Source organism: Malaya genurostris, chromosome 2 (genome assembly GCF_030247185.1).
Source record: "Malaya genurostris strain Urasoe2022 chromosome 2, Malgen_1.1, whole genome shotgun sequence".
NCBI lineage: Eukaryota > Metazoa > Arthropoda > Insecta > Diptera > Culicidae > Malaya > Malaya genurostris.
Genome location: NC_080571.1, coordinates 322,636,680 through 322,660,270, shown reverse-complemented (window position 1 = coordinate 322,660,270; position 23,591 = coordinate 322,636,680). Strand labels below are relative to the sequence as shown.

At 36.3% G+C, this 23,591-nt stretch overlaps 1 protein-coding gene across 1 annotated transcript; it reads right to left on the bottom strand.

Moving 5' to 3' along the window:
• Window positions 1-318: 318 nt before the first annotated feature.
• Window positions 319-16,200, bottom strand: LOC131431339 (chitinase-like protein Idgf4). The gene is made up of 3 exons (XM_058596991.1): window positions 16,001-16,200; window positions 977-1,700; window positions 319-915 (listed from the first exon to the last, which is right to left on the bottom strand). Exons 1-3 carry the CDS (start codon window positions 16,128-16,130, stop codon window positions 441-443), a joined length of 1,329 nt encoding a protein of 442 aa, XP_058452974.1. The 5' UTR covers window positions 16,131-16,200; the 3' UTR covers window positions 319-440.
• Between the last annotated feature and the right edge of the window lie 7,391 nt (window positions 16,201-23,591).

Sequence of the window (23,591 nt, the reverse complement as noted above, 5' to 3'; positions counted from 1 at the left end):
CTTCTGTGGCACAATCGATTAACAGGCGTACTTTGCGAACCAATAATTCTCGGTTCAAGTCACGGTGGTTGCTATCAATAAGAATTTTTTTTATTTCGATGAATTTCATGTCACAATACAAATGTTCTTCCACGTAAATTTGCGTGAACTGTGACGCTCCATTTATGTGCATCTAATAAGACGTAAAATCACAGGGTTTTTTTTCGAAGTGTGTAATACTCGTATGTAACCATTTATAAGCAATTCAAAAATTCGTGCATAACATTTACAACATTCTGAATGGTATGTTCATTGATTTCAAGAAATGAAACAGCACAATTTCAACATTGTTTCAAATGAAAAGTACGTTTAATGCTTTTTTCTAACGGTCTTACAATAACAACTCGTTTTCATCACATTGCCACAGCAGTAATCAATTCCGAACGAAATTATGCCTCAAATTACAGCCTGTACTTCGCCGCACGTAAAATCGGATATTTTTCTCCGGCGCAAGATCCTCTAAAATCGTCATAGGCCAGATCGTTGATGGCGATTCCGCCCAGTCCTTTGGCCTTAACATAAGCAGCCTTATTACCGGCAGTATCCGGGTCCTCGTACGAAACCCACAGTCCATGTTCTCCGTTCGAGTCGGGCAAACGGAAAGCATACGATCCAAAACGCTTGGTAGGATCTCCTACTTTGCGCAACGGTGCATCTGCTCCCTTCAATCCTGTGTTGCTGGGGTTGGGCAGCTTGGCACATGTTTCAGCCCAATTATAGAATCCTTCCTGCTGCAGTTGCGGTCCAGCCGGTCCAGCTCCATCAGCGGCCAACGGTGGAACACCCGTCAATCCGGAATCTTCGGTCATCTTCCATCCACGACCGTGTGTTGGAATGCTTACAATCAATTTCGAAGCTGGGGCGTTGCTAGCCAACCTAAAAGTTGTCAAATTAATTTCAATGAATAAAGCACTCACCGGTATTGTATTAATTATACCAAAGTTTAACCAATCCATCCACGTTGTTTCCGAAAACACGTTCGTTCAACTCATATAGAGGGGCAGCAAAATCGGCTTCCTTAGGATTGCGTTCCGGTGTTTGCATGTCGTAGGCGTCAATGTTTACAAAGTCCAAATAGTTGATGATTGCCGGAATATCCATGAAGATGGTGGCGTTCACGTGCGGTAGCACCGTGAGTCCGAGCTGGTATCCATCCGAACGAAAAGCATTTTTCAGCTCACGTAGCAATGCGGTAAATTCCTCACGATGCTCATCAGCCTTCTCATCTAGCACTTGGTCACCGCTAAAAACTTTTTTGAAACCATGCCACAATTTTCCGGTAGTCGAACGGATTTTCTTCGGTTTATTTTGCGGGAACTGCCAGGCCAGGTCGATGCCATCGAAGTCATACGTCTTCACCAGCGAGTAAACACTATTAATGAAGGTGATACGAGCGGCACCTGTCTCGAGCAGTTCCAAATATTTGGGCGACGGAGCCGAGAAACGGTAACCGCCAATGCCGAGGAGAACTTTGAGGGCAGGATATTTGCGCTTCAGCTGTGTAACCAGTCGGAAGTTTCCCTTTCCGGTGTCCAGATCCAGGTTTGGATTGCGAGATACTGCTTTGTTCGATTCCGGATCGACGGCAGCATACCCGTAGACGAGATGGGTGCAGAATGGCAGTGCCGCTTCGATGTCGTTTAGTGAGACCTTGCCTAGGCCTGAAATTAGAATTGGAATGAGCTAATCAGTGGGGAGGTGAAAATCAGTTATCTAATATACTTTCATTATGCTGTTCGAACATGCGAATTGCAATCAATCGTCATTCATGGTTTGGATAAATTAGTTGAGATCTAGAACAGTAAAGGCATCATAAATTAACGATTGAATTAATTTATTGAAGCTTGTACTGATCTTGTGTTTTATATTTTACTTAAATCCCTTTGTGAAATGCAAATCGTATTAAATACTAGCTAGGCTACAGTAGCTTGTGCGTATTATAGATGGATCAAATGCGAAACATGTTATTATAACGAAAAAAATCACAGCGAGTGAATAATGTTGTATGAGCTATTATTATGATTAATGATACTATGTTGCGAATATCCCCATATGAAACGCATTGTTTTGTCTGTGCAAATCACACTTGAGGGTTATTTTGGTCATTTGTTCAATACACTTGAATTGCAAAGCATATACACCTTAAGAGTGTAAAACTAGTCGCATTTATCAGGAATGAAGACGATATAAAGGTTGATTAATTCGATTTCAAAACACTCTATTTATTTATAGTTGTATAATCTGTAATGTTTTAACGGCAGTTCGTTTCGAAATATTTCCTTTGTACAAGATTCTAAAAGATTCCACCAAGCGCAAACTATCGATCGGAGAAGTCACATAAAGCGTCGACGAGGAACTAAAGACTGTCCCAGAAAGTATGGACGCAACCAAAAACCGCTGCCATTTCACAATGGTTCAGAATCTGTCAATTTTTATGGCTGCATCCTGTTGTTTATACTCTTCTCTTATCACTTGTGCAGTTGTTTATTCGTTTTCATTAGTTTGTTTCGAAATGCGTGGACTTTCAGTAGAACAACGTCGAAAAATTGTGTACAAATGGTGCACAGAACGCGGACTGTCACTGAGAAAGATAACAAAAATGGAAGGAGTAAGTGAAAAAGCCGTGCGAAATGTTATCAGTTCGAAAAAGATTGGAAAAAAGTGTCAAAACTTGTCGCCAAGAAGTTTGTACGGAATTTATTGAGGAACCTTCGCAAGAAGGTGCGCCAGCTAGGCTACAATAGCTAAAAGTAGCAAATGTTGAGAATAATATTCGGTTGTTGTAGTGTAATATTATCAGTATATCGAATAAAATTTGAATATCTAACACTTGTGAATTATTTACAGCGAAATCAAAGTGCGTCCATACTTTCTGGGACAGTCTTTAAGAACCGGAGACTTTATTTGAAGGTGTCGTGAATGATTAGGATAAATCTGAGGCTTAGAATATCGCCAAGAAATTCAATGCCAGCCAAAGCACCGGCAGAAGGATTCGTCAGTGAGAGTGATTTCGCACTTAGATTTAATCGCAATCTGTTCATCTACTACTCGACTCATTTTTGCCATTCTCATATAGGATTGTTATGCAATGACTTGAAAAACCGAGCAGTAAAATTGACCGTAAAAAAAACTTCGACTTTGATCATCAACTAACCAGACTAACAAATCGGAATAATGTTGATATTAATTTTGATGATTTCCTCCCTGTTTTTGCGTCATAAACCATATGGAAGTTGGGATTTTTAACACCCAACTTTGGAAGCTGTTTTGGAATTTGATACGTATGTTGTAAACACAAGTTACTATATTATAACAATAAAAACTGATTGAAAGTTCTGCTATTCTTTTTTACTAAAACATTATGTTTTTTAAGGTATGAAACAGATGGAAGAGATACAAAAAACTGTTCATTTGCTCCCTTAGAGTGAAGTGAAAAAAAACTCTGCATACATATATACATACATACATACACACATGTTTATACACATATTGACACATATGAACATCGTAGCATTGAGTTACTATTTCTATTCTAATAGATTTCAACTAGGGTTAAAGTAGAGTCACCAAGTTATTTTACCGATTACCTTTCACTCAATGAATTAAGATAAAATCGAATACAATATTTTTGTTTCGATTTTGTGAAGCAATACCGCAGAAAAAGTAGTTCGAATTTTTTTTCAATTCTGATATTATAGCGACGCGAATGCTCCTAATTTCATCTCACTCTTGAAGTCAATCTGTCGAACAAAAACAACACATCTCACTCTAACTAATGGTTCTCGCATATGAGATGACTAATGGAGGTGAGATAAAGGGGGCACCGTTACCCTACTTTTATCTCTACTATTGGTCGATCGGTGGCCTTTATTACCGTTCTTGCATGCACTTCCTATTACATTTCACTCACACATCAGACATCCTTCCAAAAAAAAAAACAGGATGAGCTTCGTTTGACAGCTATCAGTGGTTTGCTCACATATTCAGTCTATATTATTTTATTCCATTTCACAATATTATATCTCATTCCACTGTATTCTATGGTACCTAAACCACCAATAAACGTCAAATATGAACTTGATTTACCGTTCATCTGCTGTCGTCGTGTGAAACCCGATTGGGATATGTTCATTCCACTTAATTTCCGCTTCACACTGGTAATAAGGTCCGGTAGTATGAAAATGAAACATAAAACAGAGCTCAGTTAAGCCCAATCGACCTCTCCAACCCCGGATATTGGAGCGTGATGCAATCAACATCTTATTCAAGTCGTTCCATAATTTATTCATTTAATTCAATAATGGATCTAAAAGCTAGAACACATTTCTTTATAAAATAGTAACGAAAATTGAGTGTATCTGATGATGTTTCCAATACCATCAAGCCCATCAACCACAGGAGGGGTAAAACCGTAAAAAAATTTCTAAACTGGACTCAAAACCGTTATTTCCAATCTTAGGATCAAACGAAAGGTCTTCTGGTCCTACCAAACATTACTGCATATTTTCGGATGCAACAAAAATTTAAATCGTCTTTTAGAATACGATGGCAAAATCGTATATAAGATTCAAATCTTGAAAAAAAAAAACTAGTAGAGTTTGTACGTCATGTTAGTTGGTTTCCGTGCGAACCGACTTCGATTATACCGGTTCTCGGGTTCCGGTGCTGGAAGTACACAGAAAGAAATTATAAATTTTACAGGTGACATAATTCTACAAACGATACAATTCATAACTACTTAACTTCTCAAATGACGCAACATTCAATTCGTACAGAAATTTACTGGTTCCGAGTGTAATTTGCACTCGGCTAGCAAGTGAGACTGTATGAATTTATAAGCACAATTTACCAGCCAAGCAGATATATGCTTCTGTGGATCAGTCGACTAACTGGTTTGCTTTGTGATCTAATGTTTTTCGGTTCAAGTCGCGTTGTTGCTGTCGATCTTTTGATGTTTATTCCATTCGTTTTGCAATGTAATTTTCAAATCACACAATTTTTCATCTTGTTGAATGTAAATTTGTGTTAAATATGACGCTCCATTTATGTGCATCTGATAAGTTGTAAAATCACAAGAATATTTCGAACTGTGTACATATAATAGTGAACCCACTTCGTTTTCCTAAGGATGACGTACGCGAGCGAAGAACTGTTTCATTATGTATGTTACATTAGTTAATGCAATCGAAGAGAAACATTTTGGATAGAATACCACAGTATTATATATGAGAATGACATCATTACACCACTAGGTGGATAAAAACAGGTTTCTTCCCTCCTAGATAGCCGAAACCTGTTTCTTTCGAGACGTCAGTTTGGACATTACACTTCGGTGTAATAGCAAAAAGTGTTATGCAAATAACATTAATTTTACGTCTGCCTAGCGGTTTATGTTGAGCCGCCAGGTCGCGCTAGCAGCTCAATATAAGTAGCATATGCACTGATGAGTCCATGACGAAACGTAATTCGAAAGAGTGATTATTTTAAGAAAAAACTTGTTCGAAAATCGTAACCTGCTATGGAAAACACTCAACTGGGTAAGTATTTGCATATTAAGTTTGTTAGTTTCCCTAGTATATAAATGTAACTGATTTGAATATACATTATTCACATTTTGAAAACAAAGCGACTTAACTTGTCGATCTATGGAATATGGTTTTCGCAGACCAGTAATAAAATACTCATACTGTCTACAGTACTCTCAGAATATTACAATCAACACATAATATACACGCCGGATCGGATCGAAAACAACTTTCCCATTCTACAAATATGCATAAATATCTGTTTATTAATCTTATTTTTGTGTATTACATCAACATTTTACAGTACAAGTGTTTTGACCCTTTGGCCTTTCATCTTTGTTGTTCATACGATTCGTTATTAATATTAGGTGTTTTAGTTACTCTTGTTTTACATACTAATGTTTAATCATAATATTTATTTTAATTATTTATAAAATGTCTACCTACTTATAACTATCCCTAACCTAATACGTACAAATTTTGAATTATTTGTATTTCAGAGATTGAGCACCTCTCTTCAAATTTCGTGCAGAATTGTTCGAATTTTTGTTCTAGTATATCCAGGGAGGCCATCTCATGTACTTCACTAGTCCTTGTCCAAGGGGGTAGATTTAGAATCATCTTTAAGATCTTACTTTGAATGCGTTGAAGCCTAAGTTTGTGTGTTCGTGCACATCCCCGCCAAACAGGGACTGCGTATTCAATTGCGGGGTAGATGATTTGTTTATAGACAGCCATCTGATTCTTCAGGCATAGTTTAGATGTTCTACAAATCAGCGGATACAGAGACCTGATGAGTATGCTACATTTTTGAACGATTTTGTCAACATGTGACCTGAATATCAGATGTCTGTCAAAGGTGAGTCCTAGATAGATAACTTCATCGGACCATTGAATGACCTCATCACCGAATCGTACTCTGCATTCGTCTGATGGAACAAGTTTTGGAGATCTTGAATGTGGAAACAAGATGACCTGAGTTTTTGCTGCATTGATCACAATTTTCAGCTTGTAAAATATTCCGTTAAAGCGTCCAGACCTGTCTGTAGTTTATTTTTCAGAGCATTAATGACACGACCTTTGTAAAGAATGGCAGTATCATCAGCAAATTGTGACAGAACACCACCACCTGGAAGAGGTGGGATGTCTGATGTGAAAATGTTGTATAGAATGGGACCTAGGATACTTCCCTGGGGTACACCAGCAGGAATAGTAAATCTTTCTGAAAGTGCATTATTCAGAGAAACCTGGAATGCTCTATCTGCAAGATAATTTTTGATAATTTTAATAAGATACATGGGAAAATTATACCGATGCAGTTTGAACACCAGTCCATCGTGCCACACATTATCGAATGCCTTTTCAATATCCAATATTGCCATGGCAGTCGTTTTGGACACTGATTTGTTTTGCTGTATGACGTTGTTAATACTTGTGAGCTGGTGGATGGTGGATCTTCCTTTCCGGAACCCAAACTGTTCTTCCAGAAATATATCCTGTTCATCTGCAAAAGCAAGAATTCGCCTTTGTATTGACTTTTCAAACAGCTTGGATAGGGCAGAGAGTAAGCTGATGGGCCGATAGCTCTTGGAAAAGGAAGGATCTTTCCCCGGTTTCAAAACTGGGATAACTTTAGCTAACTTCCACATTGAAGGGAAGTAACCAAGCTCCCAGCACCTGTTAAAAAGTTTAGCTAAGAAGACAAATGAGCGAATACTCAAATGTTTCAGCTCAATGTTGAATGTGTTGTCGAAACCGGGGGCCTTCATATTTTTGGATTTTTTCACAAAAGCCATCAGCTCATTCGCAGTGACTCTACTTTCCTCAGGAACTAAGCTGTCTGATTGGTCAACCTCAGCTACGCTATCAGCAACGGCTCTTTCATATGGACTAACAATGTTGAGTCCTAAATTGTGAGAACACACAAACTGCTGGCCTAGCGCATTTGCCTTCTCTACTGGTGTGATTAAAGGTATTCCTTCAGCTGCGTCCTGGGGTGACATCAGAGGAGGAATAGGCTTCGGTTTTTTCTTAAGCACCTTCGTTAAGGACCAGAAGGGCTTTGAATGTGGGAGAATTTCTCGAAGCTTTTGCTGGAAGTTCCTGTTGCGAAGCTCAGATATCCTTTCCTGGATTATCCTAGTTAAGTTGTTATAAGTAGTCTTCCTATCTAGGATGCCAGTTCGTTGATACTGCCTCCGGTAGATATTCCGAAGTCGGATGAGTTTCTTGGTGACACTGTCGATTTGAAGAGAGGAACTCGGCATATGTTGTACTGGAACCGTCCTATCACGAGCGACTGTGATTGAATGCTGGAAGGAAGATAGGGCCGCATCGATTTCCATCGGGGAATCTAGTGGAACATTGATATTAATAAGTTGGTCGGCGATTTGTTGAAATTGGACCCAATCGGTGCGATAATAGTTCCTCCGTGGTTGAATAGGCACTGTTTCTGGTGAAGATCCCAACGTCAATATTACTGGAAAGTGGTCAGAAGAGAGCTCGTAGAAGACAACCGGAGAGCTGTCTATGGCGATGTTGCTGATGAATATATCCAAAATGGAATGAACTCCCGATCTGGAAAGTAGCGTTGGTTGATCCGGAGCGAAGATGTTGTATTGTCCAGCTTCGTAATCTTCGGCAAGTACGAATCCGTTTCGATTCTGTCTTCTGTTTCCCCACAGCTCATGCCGTGCGTTCAGGTCCCCAGCAATGATGAATTTGTTTTGTCGTCGAGTGAGCATAGCCAGATCTCGCTTCAATGATGCACACGTACCATCTCGAAGATTGGTTTGTTTGGGGCAGTACGCTGCAATGATGATGATGGGTCCCATCGTCGTTGTAATCTCAATTCCGATGGCTTCTATGAGTTGCAATTTAAAGGCTGACAGAAGCCTGTGCTCAATGGATCGTTTAATGGCAATGGCAACTCCCCCTCCTCTGGTAGTTGCCCTGTCGAGCCTGTGAATCCTGTAATTGGAAATAAAAATAGAAATTTCAGGTTTAAGATGAGTTTCAGTTAAAATAGCAATATCGGCATTCTTCTCTTGAAGAAAGTCGGACAATTCAGCAGTTTTGCTCCTGAGTGAGCAAGCATTCCAATTTACTATAACCAACTCATTATATTGCATATTCGATGATGAATTTGCCTAAGGCGTTGATTTGCTCTAACCGCGTTCTGCAGTTTCGTAGTTTTGTTGTCATTGTTTCAAAAATGACGAACAGTTGTTCAGCAGAGAATATATCACCAGAGTCATCCTTTGCTTGTGGTTGATTATTGCCCCATCCAGGAGGGATTCTTAAGGAAGATTCTTTTTGAGATCCAGCGGCTGAAGTCTTTGGATTGCTGCGAGGAAGTGGCGGCAAATTCGGAATATCCCTCTTCGGTGGGAGCCGTGGGAAATTAACTTCATCCTTCTGTGGAACATTCTTGCGCGTTGATTGTTTGCGGGACGCCTGTTGTCGAATTTTTGTGAACTCAGCACGTTTGGGACACGATTTGCTAGTAGATGGATGGTCGCCATCACAGTTCACACATTTTACAGCGATGTCATCTAGTAGGCAATCGTTGGTATTGTGTGGTTCGGCACATTTCCCGCACCGACTTTTCATGTGGCAATTCCTCGCTCCATGGCCGTAGTTCAAACAGTTCGTGCACTGTGTGACATCCCGATGTACCGGTTTATACTTTTGCCATTCGATGATTATGTGAAATAACGATTTAATCGTTTTCAGTTGACTCATGGTGATGGAGCCCTTCTCCAGATGAATCAGGTACAGTTGATCTCTAAACTTTTTGTCCGTATTATGGCGCTTCATTTTAAATACCATCAAAGGCTTTAGTCCAGCCTCCGACAGTGCCTGCTTTAGTTCGGCTTCCATCATGTCGGGTAGTCCTCGAAGTACAACCTTCATAGGTTTGTTGGCGGCAATATCGTGTGTGAAGTATTCCGCTTTTGTCTGCTTCAGATAGCATTCCACTCCTTTGTAGTGGTTCAAAGCCGGAACAGTTATTTTGTAGCCTTCAGTACATAAACGGATTGTTGCCTGTAGTCCTTTGCTGATCAGTGTGTTGAAATTCGAGCGTAGAGTTGGTGGGAAGCCCTTCAGGTAGAAAGGCGGCATTTTTTCCTTCTTCTGCAGTTCCTCTTCGACATCTACTGGCAGATCAGCATATTGGTTTTTACTCAGCAAACGGTCGTTTACCTGTACATCACTTGGCTTCAGACGCTTAGCATCCTTTGGATCCTTCTCGGATCTATGGCGGTTTTTACCCATAGCTTGGGTAGGTAGACAACTGCGAATAAAAAATAAAACAAAATCGAAATTAGTCGTAGTAGGTTATTCGTCTATCCACATCGAGTGTTAGATGACGAATTCGCCATTTTACAAATTGTCGCTAGAAATTAAAATGGGTGTTGACACTGAATTTAAGGAATGAAGTGTATTCATGAAAATTCCCATATTTTCATCGTCGATTATTCTTTTTAATCTGTATCTAAGCTACGGATTCGGTGAAAGGGGGACGATAAAAGATATCCGAGACAAATTTTTCAATACAAAGTAAATATAACACTGATGATATAAAATGGTTATCCGTTCATCGTACCTCTACATTCTGTTGTTTTTCCCCGATTGTTATATTTTTTCATTTTTCTTTTCTTTTTCAGGTTTCTAGAATCTACGTGCACTTATTATTTTTATCAAGATGACTAAGTCACGTAAATTAAACGAAGACCTAAATCAAAATTTTGTAAATCATTTTACCAAGAAATTTTGAAAACAATGGTTGAATATTGATTATAGAAATAATATTGAAACATACAACACTCTTGGCATTAAATTCCATCGTCAAAATCGTACCAAAGTGTTCAGTTTGACGAATAAACTAAGAAAAAATGCTTCGCTTTTTTTAAAAAACATTTATGTTCGGAATTGTGATAATATAACTTCGAAAATATCTCGACTGATAATTTCGAGGAAAGCAATAAAAGTGAAACAAGCGACAAATTTGTAAATATACTGAAATGGCAAAACACAACTTCAATCGTACCAAATATTCATATTTCTGATATAAACTGTAGTGATCTCAAAGTTATTTTACATTTCGTCTTTGACTTGCATAGCAGCTTATGTTGAGCTGCTAGCGCGACCTGATGGCACAGCATAACCCGCTAGACAGACGCAACGTCGATGCTATTTGCTAAACACTTTGCTATTACACCACAGTGTAATGTCCAAACTGACGTCTCGGAAGAAACAATTTGAATTTGAAGGGGAAAAAAAGCATATTTTAAAACCCCCAGATTTATGCAAGGTGCACATATCCACATTCAAAGTTATATTACTTTTCGTCCGTGACTCACCATGCATAAATCTGGGGGTTAAAAATAAGCTTTTTGCCTTTCTCATATAGAAATGTTATGCAATCACTTAAAAAACCGCCAGTAAAAATTTGCTCATTCGACTCAGTTCATCGAGCTGAGCAATGTCTCTCTGTGTGTGTGGTTGTCAAATAATCTCACTAATTTTTCTCGGAGATGACTGAACCGATTTTGACAAACTTAGATTCAAATGGAAGGTCTCATGGTCCTATACGGAATTCCTGAATATCATCCGGTTACCGTCACTCAAACCGGCGAAACAAAACACATAAAAAAATTCTAAACCGATCTTAAAACGACACAAATCGATAGCCATTATCAGTAGGCAACTAAACAAACCGATTCCGGCTATCCTGGTTCCCAGTTTTCGCTACCGGAAGCACCGGAAATAGTAGTCATATATTCCAAAATGGATCTTACTCACTTTTCTCAGCGATGGTTTATTCGATTTCCACAAACTTAGATTCAAGTGAAAGATCTTCCGGTCCCATTGGGTAAAGTGTGTTAAATAAGGAGTGCATCGAAAACAAGCTATCCACATACATTTGTGATGTATGCATGTATTTGTGATGATTTTTTATGCTCAGATCGCAGCATGCTGTGCGTTTGGCTGTCAGTTTTCGTTTGTTTACTTGTTCGTGCGGTTGAAATTCTGCGTTTTCAAAATGTCGCGTATTGAAAAGAAAGTGAAAATTAAGATTCTGGACACATGGCTAAGTAAGAACGGTATTATTATGCGACAATTGGCGAAGCGGTTTAGAATTCATCATGCCAGTGTTAAAAACCATCATTAATAAGTTTGGGGAACACTATTCTTTGGATGAACTACCAGGAAGAGGCAGAAAACCCGATTCTTCCAACTGGACCAGAAAGTGATATCTCTAATCATGAAGAACAAGCCAATGTCAATACGTGATTTGGTCAAAAAAGCAGGAACGAGTGTCGGAATGATCCAGCGTATCAAGAGGCGAAATCTCCTGAAGACCTACAAGAAGCAGAAAATCTCGAAACAAAGTGTAGAACAGAAGAAACGAGCAGCAAAAAGGGCCCGGAAATTGTATTCGCGTCTTTTGCAGTGTCCGGATGAATGCGTTTTGATGGACGATGAGATTTATGTAAAGGACAACTCAAAAACCCTTCCAGATCCACAATACTTTACTATCGTCGTTGGGGAGGATGTGAGCGATGCGGACAGGTCGATTCAAGTGGAGAAATTCGGCCGAAAGGTACTAGCATGGCAAGCAATATGTTTCTGTGGTTTGAAGTCAACCATTTTTTACACTACCGTAACTATAAAAGCAGAAATCTATCGATCTGAGTGTCTCCAGAAGAGATTGCTGCTTTCATATAAGAAGCATAGTACACCTCCACTGTTTTGGCCGGATTTAGCGTCTGCTCACTATGCCAAAACCACTCTCAATTGGTTTGCGGGAAAGGGTATAAATTTCGTTGAGAAAAATATCAATCCCCCAAATTGACTTTCTTTCATTAAATTGAAATGATAGGGGCATGGTAGGGTAATATTCAAAAAATTAGCCAAAAATACTTCTGATATGTTCACTATTCTGCTAATAATAATCAAAGGATTTTTAATAATAATCTCAAAGGATTTTTAAAAATCCTATCGTTGGTCCTTTATTCGTCCTATTACACGTAAACGCTCGGGTAGGGATTTTATTCGAATTTATTTTCTCAAAAAATCATAGCTCTTGATACAGTTGACCAATTTTGATACGTCTAGTGTAAAAAAAACAGATTTTCTTCTAGTCCATGCTGACTCATACAGAATCGCAGCGGTCCAAAAACCGATTTTCTTCAACTAAGATTTAAATTAAAGGTCTTGTAGTCCCATATATTGCTATAGAATTTCATCTGGATTCAACTTCCGGTTTGAGAGTTATGGAGTAAAATGTGCACTATGAGCTAAAAACGTGCAATCGATTTTCCAAAGACCGCTTATCCAATTTTCACAAGCGTAAGTTCAAATGAAAGGTCTTTCAACCCCATATAGCCCTACCAAATTTCATCCAGATACGAGTTCCGGTTCGGAATTACAGGCCTATAGGTATAAAAATTTCATTTTCAGGAGTGTGTTTTTATACATGTCATGGAAAATTCAATCAAATACTTTAGGTTTCGAATTGGACAGATTTAGTTAGTTGATGACCCAATGATTTTGTGTATATCGGATCTTCGTTACAGATTCCGGAAGTATCGAAAAAAGTGTTCGTTTACTCCAAACATCGAATCATTACAATTTCTTAGAAACGGCTGAACCTATTTTTATAACCTTAGATTCTAATGAAAAGTCTCTTGATTTCATAGCCTGCTATTGAATATTATTCAGATCGACCTTTCGGCTCGGGAATAACAGAGTAAAATGTGCAAAAAATAATGAAAAAGTGCGCTCGAATTTCTAGGAGACCGGTCAACCGATTTTGCCATGAATTACCAAGGGCCTCATGGTAATTCATGGCAAAATCGTTTATCAAGATTTACCTTCGGAGATATTTGATCGTGAATATCTATTGCTGTATATAACGTAAAAAACATAATTCTTGCCTTTTTCATTTAGAAAAGTTATGCGATCGCCGACTTTTGAACCGCGGCCCGTAGGGTTGAGTGTCTATACCATTCGACTCAGTTCGTCGAGTACGCAAAATGTATGTGTGTATATGTGTGTATGTAACGTATTTTGCACTAACTTTTTTCGGAGGTGGCTGAACCGATTTTCCTTCCTACCGGTTCCGCAGTTATAAGGTAAAATGTGCAAAAATGAAAAATATGCGTGCAATTATTTCGCAAAAATGGCGAGACCGTTTTTTGCAAACTTAGATTTAAACGAATGGTCTTATTATTCTATACAAAACTTCTGAATTTCATCTGGATCCGACTTCCGGTTTCGGAATCATGGGGTAAAGTGTGCTAAAAATTGTATACTAATCGACGAAACGGGTGACATGAAAAACGTAAAAATAAATTCTAAATCGACATCAAAACATTATCATAATCAGTAGACGGCCAAACAAAGGGATTCCTATTATTGCTTCAAGAATCGAAAAAAATTTTTTTTAAGTGTACCACAATATTATATAGGATAGTATGATTGATATGAGAAAGACATCATTACACCACTAGATGGATTAAAATTGTTTTTTTTTCATTTACTCAGCATTAGATTTGACACACTCACATAACAAAACATTGTAATTGATGCTAGCGATGTTTCTCATAGGAATTGAAAGGAAGAGTGTTTATATTTGGGTTGCATTATAATTTCCTGTTTCCAATACAAACAATATCAGTTTTGAATAGATTCCAAGAAGTATATAGTCAATTTCATTACATTCTTTTTATTCTAAATTTCAGATACATCATCATGTGAAGTGACAAATTTTCATACTTTCATAGAATTCTTGGAAAGCGCATATATTGTAAATTTTGACGTTATTATCAAAAACTTCAAACTGTGACTTCGAAATTCTATGCCGATCCGTAGCGACCATTTTATACTGCCATACACTACTTCACAAAGAACTCAGGTCGATCGACCCTGAAGGTGATGAAATAAACTTCAGAAACTAAATAAAACTATCATATGATGGTATTAGGTTTTACACGAATATGACATAACCTCACAAAATGAACAGAATGATCTTTTTTTTGACAACCGCCTGTAGTTTGTTCACAGTTTAAAAGTTCATCAGAGATTCATCGTTTGAATTTGAAAATTGCAAGTCGTCTCACACTAAACAGATTTATACAAAAATCGCTCCTTGATGCTGGAAACGCGTACAGGGCAATCTTTTTAGTTCTTTTTACTGTGGAAAAAGTCCATTTGTGTCGTCATCGTGTAAAACCTAATAGAACTATTTCTATGATGAATATCTGCCACGATGATGAATAACCAAGGTCCATGAACTTCTCTTCGAAAAGAGCCATATATTTTGAAACTTAGAAAGGAAAGGTGACTCTAATTTATTTTCTTACTTCAACTAACCAGAAGAACATGTTTTTCTTTCTGATTCGCACAAAATTGGAGTGAAATGAATCTAGATGAGGATAATAATATTGATTTTTGTTCTGTACTCAATTTCCATTAGGGCAGTTCATTTTACACATCTTTGAGGTACGTTGCGAATTGAAGCTGTGATGTCATTTTAAAAATATTTATTAATGCCTGTCATAAGCTATTCGAGCATAATGGAATATATTGTAAAAAATTAATGATTTTTCTAGCATTAAATTGGTAAATAAATAGTTATACGAACAAAATAAAAAAAAAATCTGATAACTGAATATGTATATTACCATCAGCAAGCATCATGTCTGGTTTGGTTGATGCTTCTGAAAAACCACCGAATGCCAGTGGCTTTCAGTAAACATTAACAGCACAATTAAAATTTGTTTGCATAAATCATCATCGAGTGTGGGTAGGATGGCCGACCGGTTAACCGACGCATTGGTTGTGTATGCTTAATTCGATAAGCCACCGCACTCTTTTAGCCGGAGGTCATCAGTCACCAACGATCGCGACTACTGCCGACATTCGAGCACGGTGAAGCTCGCACGGAAATATTTATTTGTCTGTATTCAATGCATTGATAGCAATACAGCCATGGAATAATAAATAAATAAATTCGACACGAGTGATAATCAAAAATGCCGGTCTCTGTTTTTCATTCTGGGAGCTTGTTTCAAGACAGCAAGCTCTATTCTGTACTTCTCATGAAAAATTTTACTGATGACAAACTTAAAAACAGCTAACTTTCATTCAACGAACCTCCCTCCTTTGCATGAAAACAATACATAGATTACTATGAAAAGTGCTAATTGTCACACTTTTGAAATGTCCCGATCACGTCACCGTCTAATTTCGCATATCAAACACTAGCGGAATAGCAACTTGTACGGGTCTTTTGTGATAGGTTCTCAAGTGCTGATACGCATCGAAGAAAAAGAAACCGCACAAATCACCGCGCAATGACAAGGTGATATCATATGCCGTAGTTTGATCTCGTGATAGACAACTCCGCAAGACTGATGGCTTACCTTCGATGAGGAAGTCACTTCCGTCGTAGTAGCACAGAACCTTGACCGTAGACTGCTGACTTTGACCATTGTGGACCAGTAGGGCCAGGATCAGGAACAATACCGACACTGCCGGTTTTGGTAGCCACATGATTAGAGACACTCGCGATACTACAAACGATCCAACGTGAACGAAACTGATCGACTGAGCTGCTGCTGGATGTAGTCGTACGTTTTTATGGAGATCTCTCCGGGGAACGAGTTGAGACTAGTTGAGTGTAGACTGATCGGTGTGAGATACAAATGAACGGAGTCAGACCTGGGGGATGAACGTCTAAGGAAGGAACTCTTCGACTATTCAGGGTAGTTAACCTATTTGAGCTATGTACCAATAGTCATCTAATCAGTCTATTTATATTTATATTATTTTATTTTTTTAGTCGTCTTACTTTCTACTGATTGTGGTGCAACCGAGCCTAATGTATACAATTTGTGATACTTCTTGAATAAAAATAGCAGATATAATTATAATATTGATCTTAAGGAAGAATTGATCAGCATATATTAAAAATAAACTCCAAATAATGTCATATCAACTGCAAACCTGATATTGTCCTCGAATTTAAGGAACTGTTGCTAGTTACAGATATAGTAATCAGACAGCTCGCTTAGTCACCCAAAAATACTGTATACAAGAGGTCTTACGAATGATGACTTACGAATCAAAAACTGTGCCTGGCCGCAACGGCAAACGTATCGCGATTATTTAACAAATATGATTACGATGAAACCTATGTCGTAGAAGACTTGAAGCAGTAAAAAAATTTGAGGTTTTACTGGATGGCAGTGCGTGTAATTGAGTTGAAGAAGTCGTAGCTGTGGTAGAAAAAGTCGAAGATTTGTTCAGGAATCAGGAATCAGAACAAATTGGCTCAAATGCGCGTTCCCCTTGATACTTGGAGATTTGTGCCTTGCCATCAATTTGTTTTTAGCATCATTTTCCCGATATATAAGAGGGAAGGATTGAAAGGAAATGGTAAGGGTTGGACTAGGAGGATGGGAAAAATTGACGACACAAAAACACATGAAAGCAGAAGTAAATTCTGTACCCCTAAGGGATGCTGAACAATCTGCTGAGGATCACATTTAGTGGAAGCAGAAGTAAATTCTGAACCTCTACGAGGTCCCGAACAGTCTGCTGTTAATAAAATCTCCAACCCCCGAGAGGATTTAGAGATCTTACAAAAGCGACACCATTCTGCACTCCCGGAAGAATGCAGAACGATTCGCAGTATGTACGAGCAGAAGTAAATTCGGTACCCCCTAAAGGATGCCAAACAATCTGCTAAACCCTATTTAAGGTGAATACAGAAGGGATTCATTCACTCCAGGAAGAACGATGAACCCTTCTGTCTATAGCTCCTTACCACATTGGGTAAGAAACGAGAGGATATCCTTCAATTTTAGCTCCGCATACACAGACTCAACCATGTATGGAGAACCAAAAACCCGGATACGTAGCTGCGTCAAAGCGGGACAGTTACATATCAGATGATATGAAGTACCATAATCGCATTCACACAAATCACACGAATAATACTCAGCACGTTGAATAGTAGCCATATGATAATTGAGTTTGCAATGTCCAGTCAGAGCTCTGACCAGAATACTGCAATGATGCTTGGAGAAATGCAGTAGACACTTTGACATTTTCAGATTTAAATCTGGTAGAAATGCTTTTGTCTGAGCGCGAGTTTGCAAGCTGCGCCAGTAGCTGGCATGTTTGGATGCAGCCCAAGAACGAATCTTGTGCTTTATCCAACTAGTTGAAAGTGGTAAAGCTGGTTCAGGACCAACGAAATCATTCGTTGCACCAGCTCTAGCCAACTCATCAGCCCATTCATTTCCAGTAATACCAGAAAGGCCGGGTACCCATAAGAAGTAAACAGCATTTGAAATGCTGAGGTCTTCAATTTGAGTTCGACACGCGATCACTAGATTCGACCGTGAGTCATTCGAACTGAGTGCTTTTAAGGCTGCCTGACTGTCGGAACAAAAATAAATTCGCTTACCACAGATCCTCTGCTGAAGTGCCGATTGTACTCCACACAGAATTGCGTAGATTTCTGCTTGGAACACAGTACAGTATCTACCAAGTGAAAGAGACTGCTCCAGCCTCATTTCACGACAGTAGACTCCAGCACAAGCACGACCATTCAACAGAGAACCGTCTGTATAACAAACTATGTGTTCATCAAGTTGTCGTTCCAGACAACCAGACAACCATTCCTCACGAAGAGGATAGCTCACATTGAATGTTTTGAAAGGAAAACTGCACGTGAGAGTTAGGTCACTAGGAACGAGTAAATACTCATCCCACGTAACCATTTGAGACCACAAGCGAGTGTGGCTACTAGCATAGTCTATAGGGTAACTGTTCTAAAGCCCTGTAACCCTAAGACGGTATGCACAAGATAATGCTTCTTGTTTTAGGAACACATGTAGTGGTTTAATGCACAGTAGCGCCTCTAGAGCAGCAGTAGGAGTTGTCGTGAATGCTCCTGTCATCGCCATTAGGACCATCCTTTGGAGATGATTTAGCTTTGACTGAACTGTCGCGACTTCTCCTTTTTGCCACCATACAAGACATCCATATGCTAAAATTGGTCTAACAATAGTTGTGTAGATCCAATGAATATATCTGGGTTTGAGTCCCCATGATTTTCCAAAAGCTGGTCTGCATTGGCCGAAAGCCATGCAAGCTCTTCTAATCCTGAAATCAATGTGAGCAGACCAATTCAGTTTTGAGTCAAGAATAACCCCGACGTATTTAACTTGATCGACCACAGTAACCTCTGAACCGAAGAACTGTAACGGACGAGCTCCTGCGATTATCCTACGATGAGTGAAAAGCATCATTGATGTTTTGCCCGGATTTACAGATAATCCAACCTGACAACACCATTGTTCAACAGATCGCAGGGCTTGTTGCATTAAATCAAAGAGAGTGTTAATGCTTATACCGGTCATCAATATATGATAATTGTCGGCAAAACCGTAAGTCGGAAATCCAAGGTTATTAAAACAGAGCTTTCTTGTAGTCAAATGCTAATGCAATACAAAGCCAACACGTTCTTTGGATACCTTTACGATGTACGATTTTTTATGTTTTCTGGTGTTACCGCCTCATTTGGACTTCCACTGCATCCCTACGACCACGTTTGAAGTCAGCAAACCAACGTTTTATGGTTGTTTCTGATGAAGTGGACACTTTTCAAGCTATTGTTTAGCTTGAACGGTAGTTTTTTCCTATTGAGAAGCAGTGTGAAATTGAAACACGAAATGGTTTTTAAAACCATTGTTCTGAATATAACGAAAGTAGCGTCACTCTTAGCACAATAACTTACAAACTAATGAATAGAATATCATGAAATTTGAACAGCTGTCTTTTAAAGGTTTAAAGGTAACTGAAAAACTGGCGACTGCAATAAAACTAGCGCCATCTATGTGTTAGGTCCGAGACTTTTCAGCCCATGTGTTAGTTTATCTTAATATCGATGATACTGAGAAATTTTATGAGAACAATTTTGACAAGGAAAGATTGCTCAGTGACCGAGATATGTTTTGCAACTACTGAAAAAGCAAAATGAACAGACAAATAGTCTGACGGAAGTTGTAGATATCTCACAAAAATGTACACTGAGGTTTTGTTCAGGCGGTTTTTCATGCGTTTTTCTTTTCCGCGGATTTCTATAGTTACGCGGTTTTTCTTATGCGAATTGTCAAGGTTATCCGGTTTTCTTGTTTTGTTTTAGAAATGCATCGAACGTCGATACATAAAATACATAAAATACATAAAATACATAAAATACATAAAATACATAAAATACATAAAATACATAAAATACATAAAATACATAAAATACATAAAATACATAGAATACATAAAATACATAAAATACATAAAATACATAAAATACATAAAATACATAAAATACATAAAATACATAAAATACATAAAATACATAAAATACATAAAATACATAAAATACATAAAATACATAAAATACATAAAATACATAAAATACATAAAATACATAAAATACATAAAATACATAAAATACATAAAATCCATAAAATACATAAAATACATAAAATACATAAAATACATAAAATACATAAAATACATAAAATAAATAAAATACATAAAATACACAAAATACATAAAATACATAAAATACACAAAATACATAAAATACATAAAATACATAAAATACATAAAATACATAAAACACATAAAATACATAAAATACATAAAATACATAAAATACATAAAATACATAAAATACATAAAATACATAAAATACATAAAATACATAAAATACAAAAAATACATAAAATACATAAAATACATAAAATACATAAAATACATAAAATACATAAAATACATAAAATAAATAAAATACATAAAATACATAAAATACATAAAATACACAAAATACATAAAATACATAAAATACACAAAATACATAAAATACATAAAATACATAAAATACATAAAATACATAAAATACATAAAATACATAAAATACATAAAATACATAAAATACATAAAATACATAAAATACATAAAATACATAAAATACATAAAATACATAAAATACATAAAATACATAAAATACATAAAATACATAAAATACATAAAATACATAAAATACATAAAATACATAAAATACATAAAATACATAAAATACATAAAATACATAAAATACATAAAATACATAAAATACATAAAATACATAAAATACATAAAATACATAAAATACATAAAATAATTAAAATACATAAAATACATAAAATACATAAAATACATAAAATACATAAAATACATAAAATACATAAAATACATAAAATACATAAAATACATAAAATACATAAAATACATAAAATAAATAAAATACATAAAATACATAAAATACATAAAATACATAAAATACATAAAATACATAAAATACATAAAATACATAAAATAAATAAAATACACAAAATACATAAAATACATAAAATACATAAAATACACAAAATACATAAAATACATAAAATACATAAAATACATAAAATACATAAAATACATAAAATACATAAAATACATAAAATACATAAAATACATAAAATACATAAAATACATAAAATACATAAAATACATAAAATACATGAAAAACATAAAATACATAAAATACATAAAATACATAAAATACATAAAATACATAAAATACATAAAATACATAAAATACATAAAATACATAAAATGCATAAAATACATAAAATACATAAAATACATAAAATACATAAAATACATAAAATACATAAAATACATAAAATACATAAAATACATAAAATACATAAAATACATAAAATACATAAAATACATAAAATACATAAAATACATAAAATACATAAAATACATAAAATACATAAAATACATAAAATACATAAAATACATAAAATACATAAAATACATAAAATACATAAAATACATAAAATACATAAAATACATAAAATACATAAAATACATAAAATACATAAAATACATAAAATACATAAAATACATAAAATACATAAAATACATAAAATACATAAAATACATAAAATACATAAAATACATAAAATACATAAAATACATAAAATACATAAAATACATAAAATACATAAAATACATAAAATACATAAAATACATAAAATACATAAAATACATAAAATACATAAAATACATAAAATACATAAAATACATAAAATACATAAAATAAATAAAATACATAAAATACATAAAATACAAAAAATATAAAAAACACATAAAATACATCAAATACATCAAATACATCAAATACATAAAATACACGAAACAGAAAATGTATTTAAAATTTTTGAAGCTTAAGGCCTATCTGAGTCAACGCCCTAGTAAAGGTAAAATGGATTTTTTTGTGTTATATACATCGCTCTTTTGTTAATTATAGGTGTTAAGTAACGTTACATGCGTTACTGATTTCTGAAAGTTATAGACTTGCATTACCTTTTCGATATATATTGGCGATACCAAGCGTTACATACGTTACTTTTTTTTAGTTGTAGACGTTACGAAGCGTTACATGCTTTACTTTTTTGTAAGTTATAGGCATTACGAAGCGTTACATGCGTTATTTTTTTGTAAGTTATAGGTGTTACGAAGCGTTACTTTTTTATAAATTATAGACGTCACGAAGTGTTACGTGCGTTACTTTTTTGTAAGTCATAGACGTTACGGCGCGTACATGCACTACTTTTTTGTGAGTTATAGGCGTTACGTGCGTTACTTTTTGCATGTTATAGGCGTTAAGAAGTGTTGCATGCGTTACTTTTCCGTGAACTATAGGAGTTACTATGCGTTTCATGTGTTACTGGTGTTGTATGTTACATGCGTTACTTATTAGTCTGTTATAGGCGCTACGAAGCGTTACTTTTTTGTAAGTCGAAGGCGTTACGAAGCGTTACATGCATTACTTTACAAATTGTTATAGACGATACGAAGCGTTACATGCGTTACTTTTTTGTACGTTATAAACATTACAAAGCGTTACATACGTATCAGTTCGGCTGAAAAGTTTGTATCGTTTAATAGAAACACACATTTGTTTGCCAAAATTCGTTTTTATTATTCAACATAATTGCCATCAGAGGCGATACAGCGATTATAGCGATCTTCCAACTTTTCGATACCATTTTTGTAGTACGATTTGTCCTTTGCCTCAAAATAGACCTCAGTTTCAGCGATTACCTCTTCATTGCTTCTAAATTTTTTTACCAGCGAACATTCTCGTGAGGTCTGAAAACAGGAAAAGTCACTGGGGGCCAAATCTGGAGAATACGGTGGATGAGGGAGCAATTCGAAGCCCAATTCGTTCAATTTCAGCATGGTTTTTATCGTCTTGTGACACGGTGCATTGTCTTGATGAAACAAAACTTTTTTCTTCTTCAAATGAGGCCGTTTTTTTGAAATTTCCTTTTTCAAACGCTCTAATAACGCTATATAATAGTCACTGTTGATGGTTTTTCCCTTTTCAAGGTAGTCGATGAAAATTATACCATGCGAATCCCAAAATTCAGACGCCATAACCTTACCGGCCGATTGTTGAGTCTTTCCACGCTTTGGGTTCGGTTCATCGCGTGCAGTCCACTCAGCTGACTGTCGATTGGACTCCGGAGTGAAGTTATGGAGCCATGTTTCGTCCATTGTTATATATCGACGAAAAAAATCGGTTTTATTTCGATATAACAGCTCCAAACACTGCTCAGAATCATCAATTCGTTGTTGTTTTTGGTCGATTGTGAGCTCACGCGGCACCCATTTTGCACAAAGCTTTCTCATATCCAAATATTCGTGAATAATATGTCCAACACGTTCCTTTGATATCTTTAGGGTGTCAGCTATCTCGATCACCTTCACTTTACGGTCATTGAAAATCATTTTGTGGATTTTTTTCACGTTTTCATCGGTAACAGCCTCTTTTGGACGTCCACTGCGTTCATCGTCTTCGGTGCTCATATGACCAGTACGAAATTTTGCAAACCACTTACG

What these genes read in the sequence shown, in the direction of transcription:
- LOC131431339 (XM_058596991.1), bottom strand. Translation starts at nt 16,130, where the DNA reads ATGTGGCTACCAAAACCGGCAGTGTCGGTATTGTTCCTGATCCTGGCC. An exon ending in AAGTGACTTCCTCATCGAAG is followed by an intron (nt 1,701 to 16,000) that starts GTAAGCCATCAG and finishes TTCTAATTTCAG; the next exon opens with GCCTAGGCAAGGTCTCACTA. An exon ending in GATGGATTGGTTAAACTTTG is followed by an intron (nt 916 to 976) that starts GTATAATTAATA and finishes GACAACTTTTAG; the next exon opens with GTTGGCTAGCAACGCCCCAG.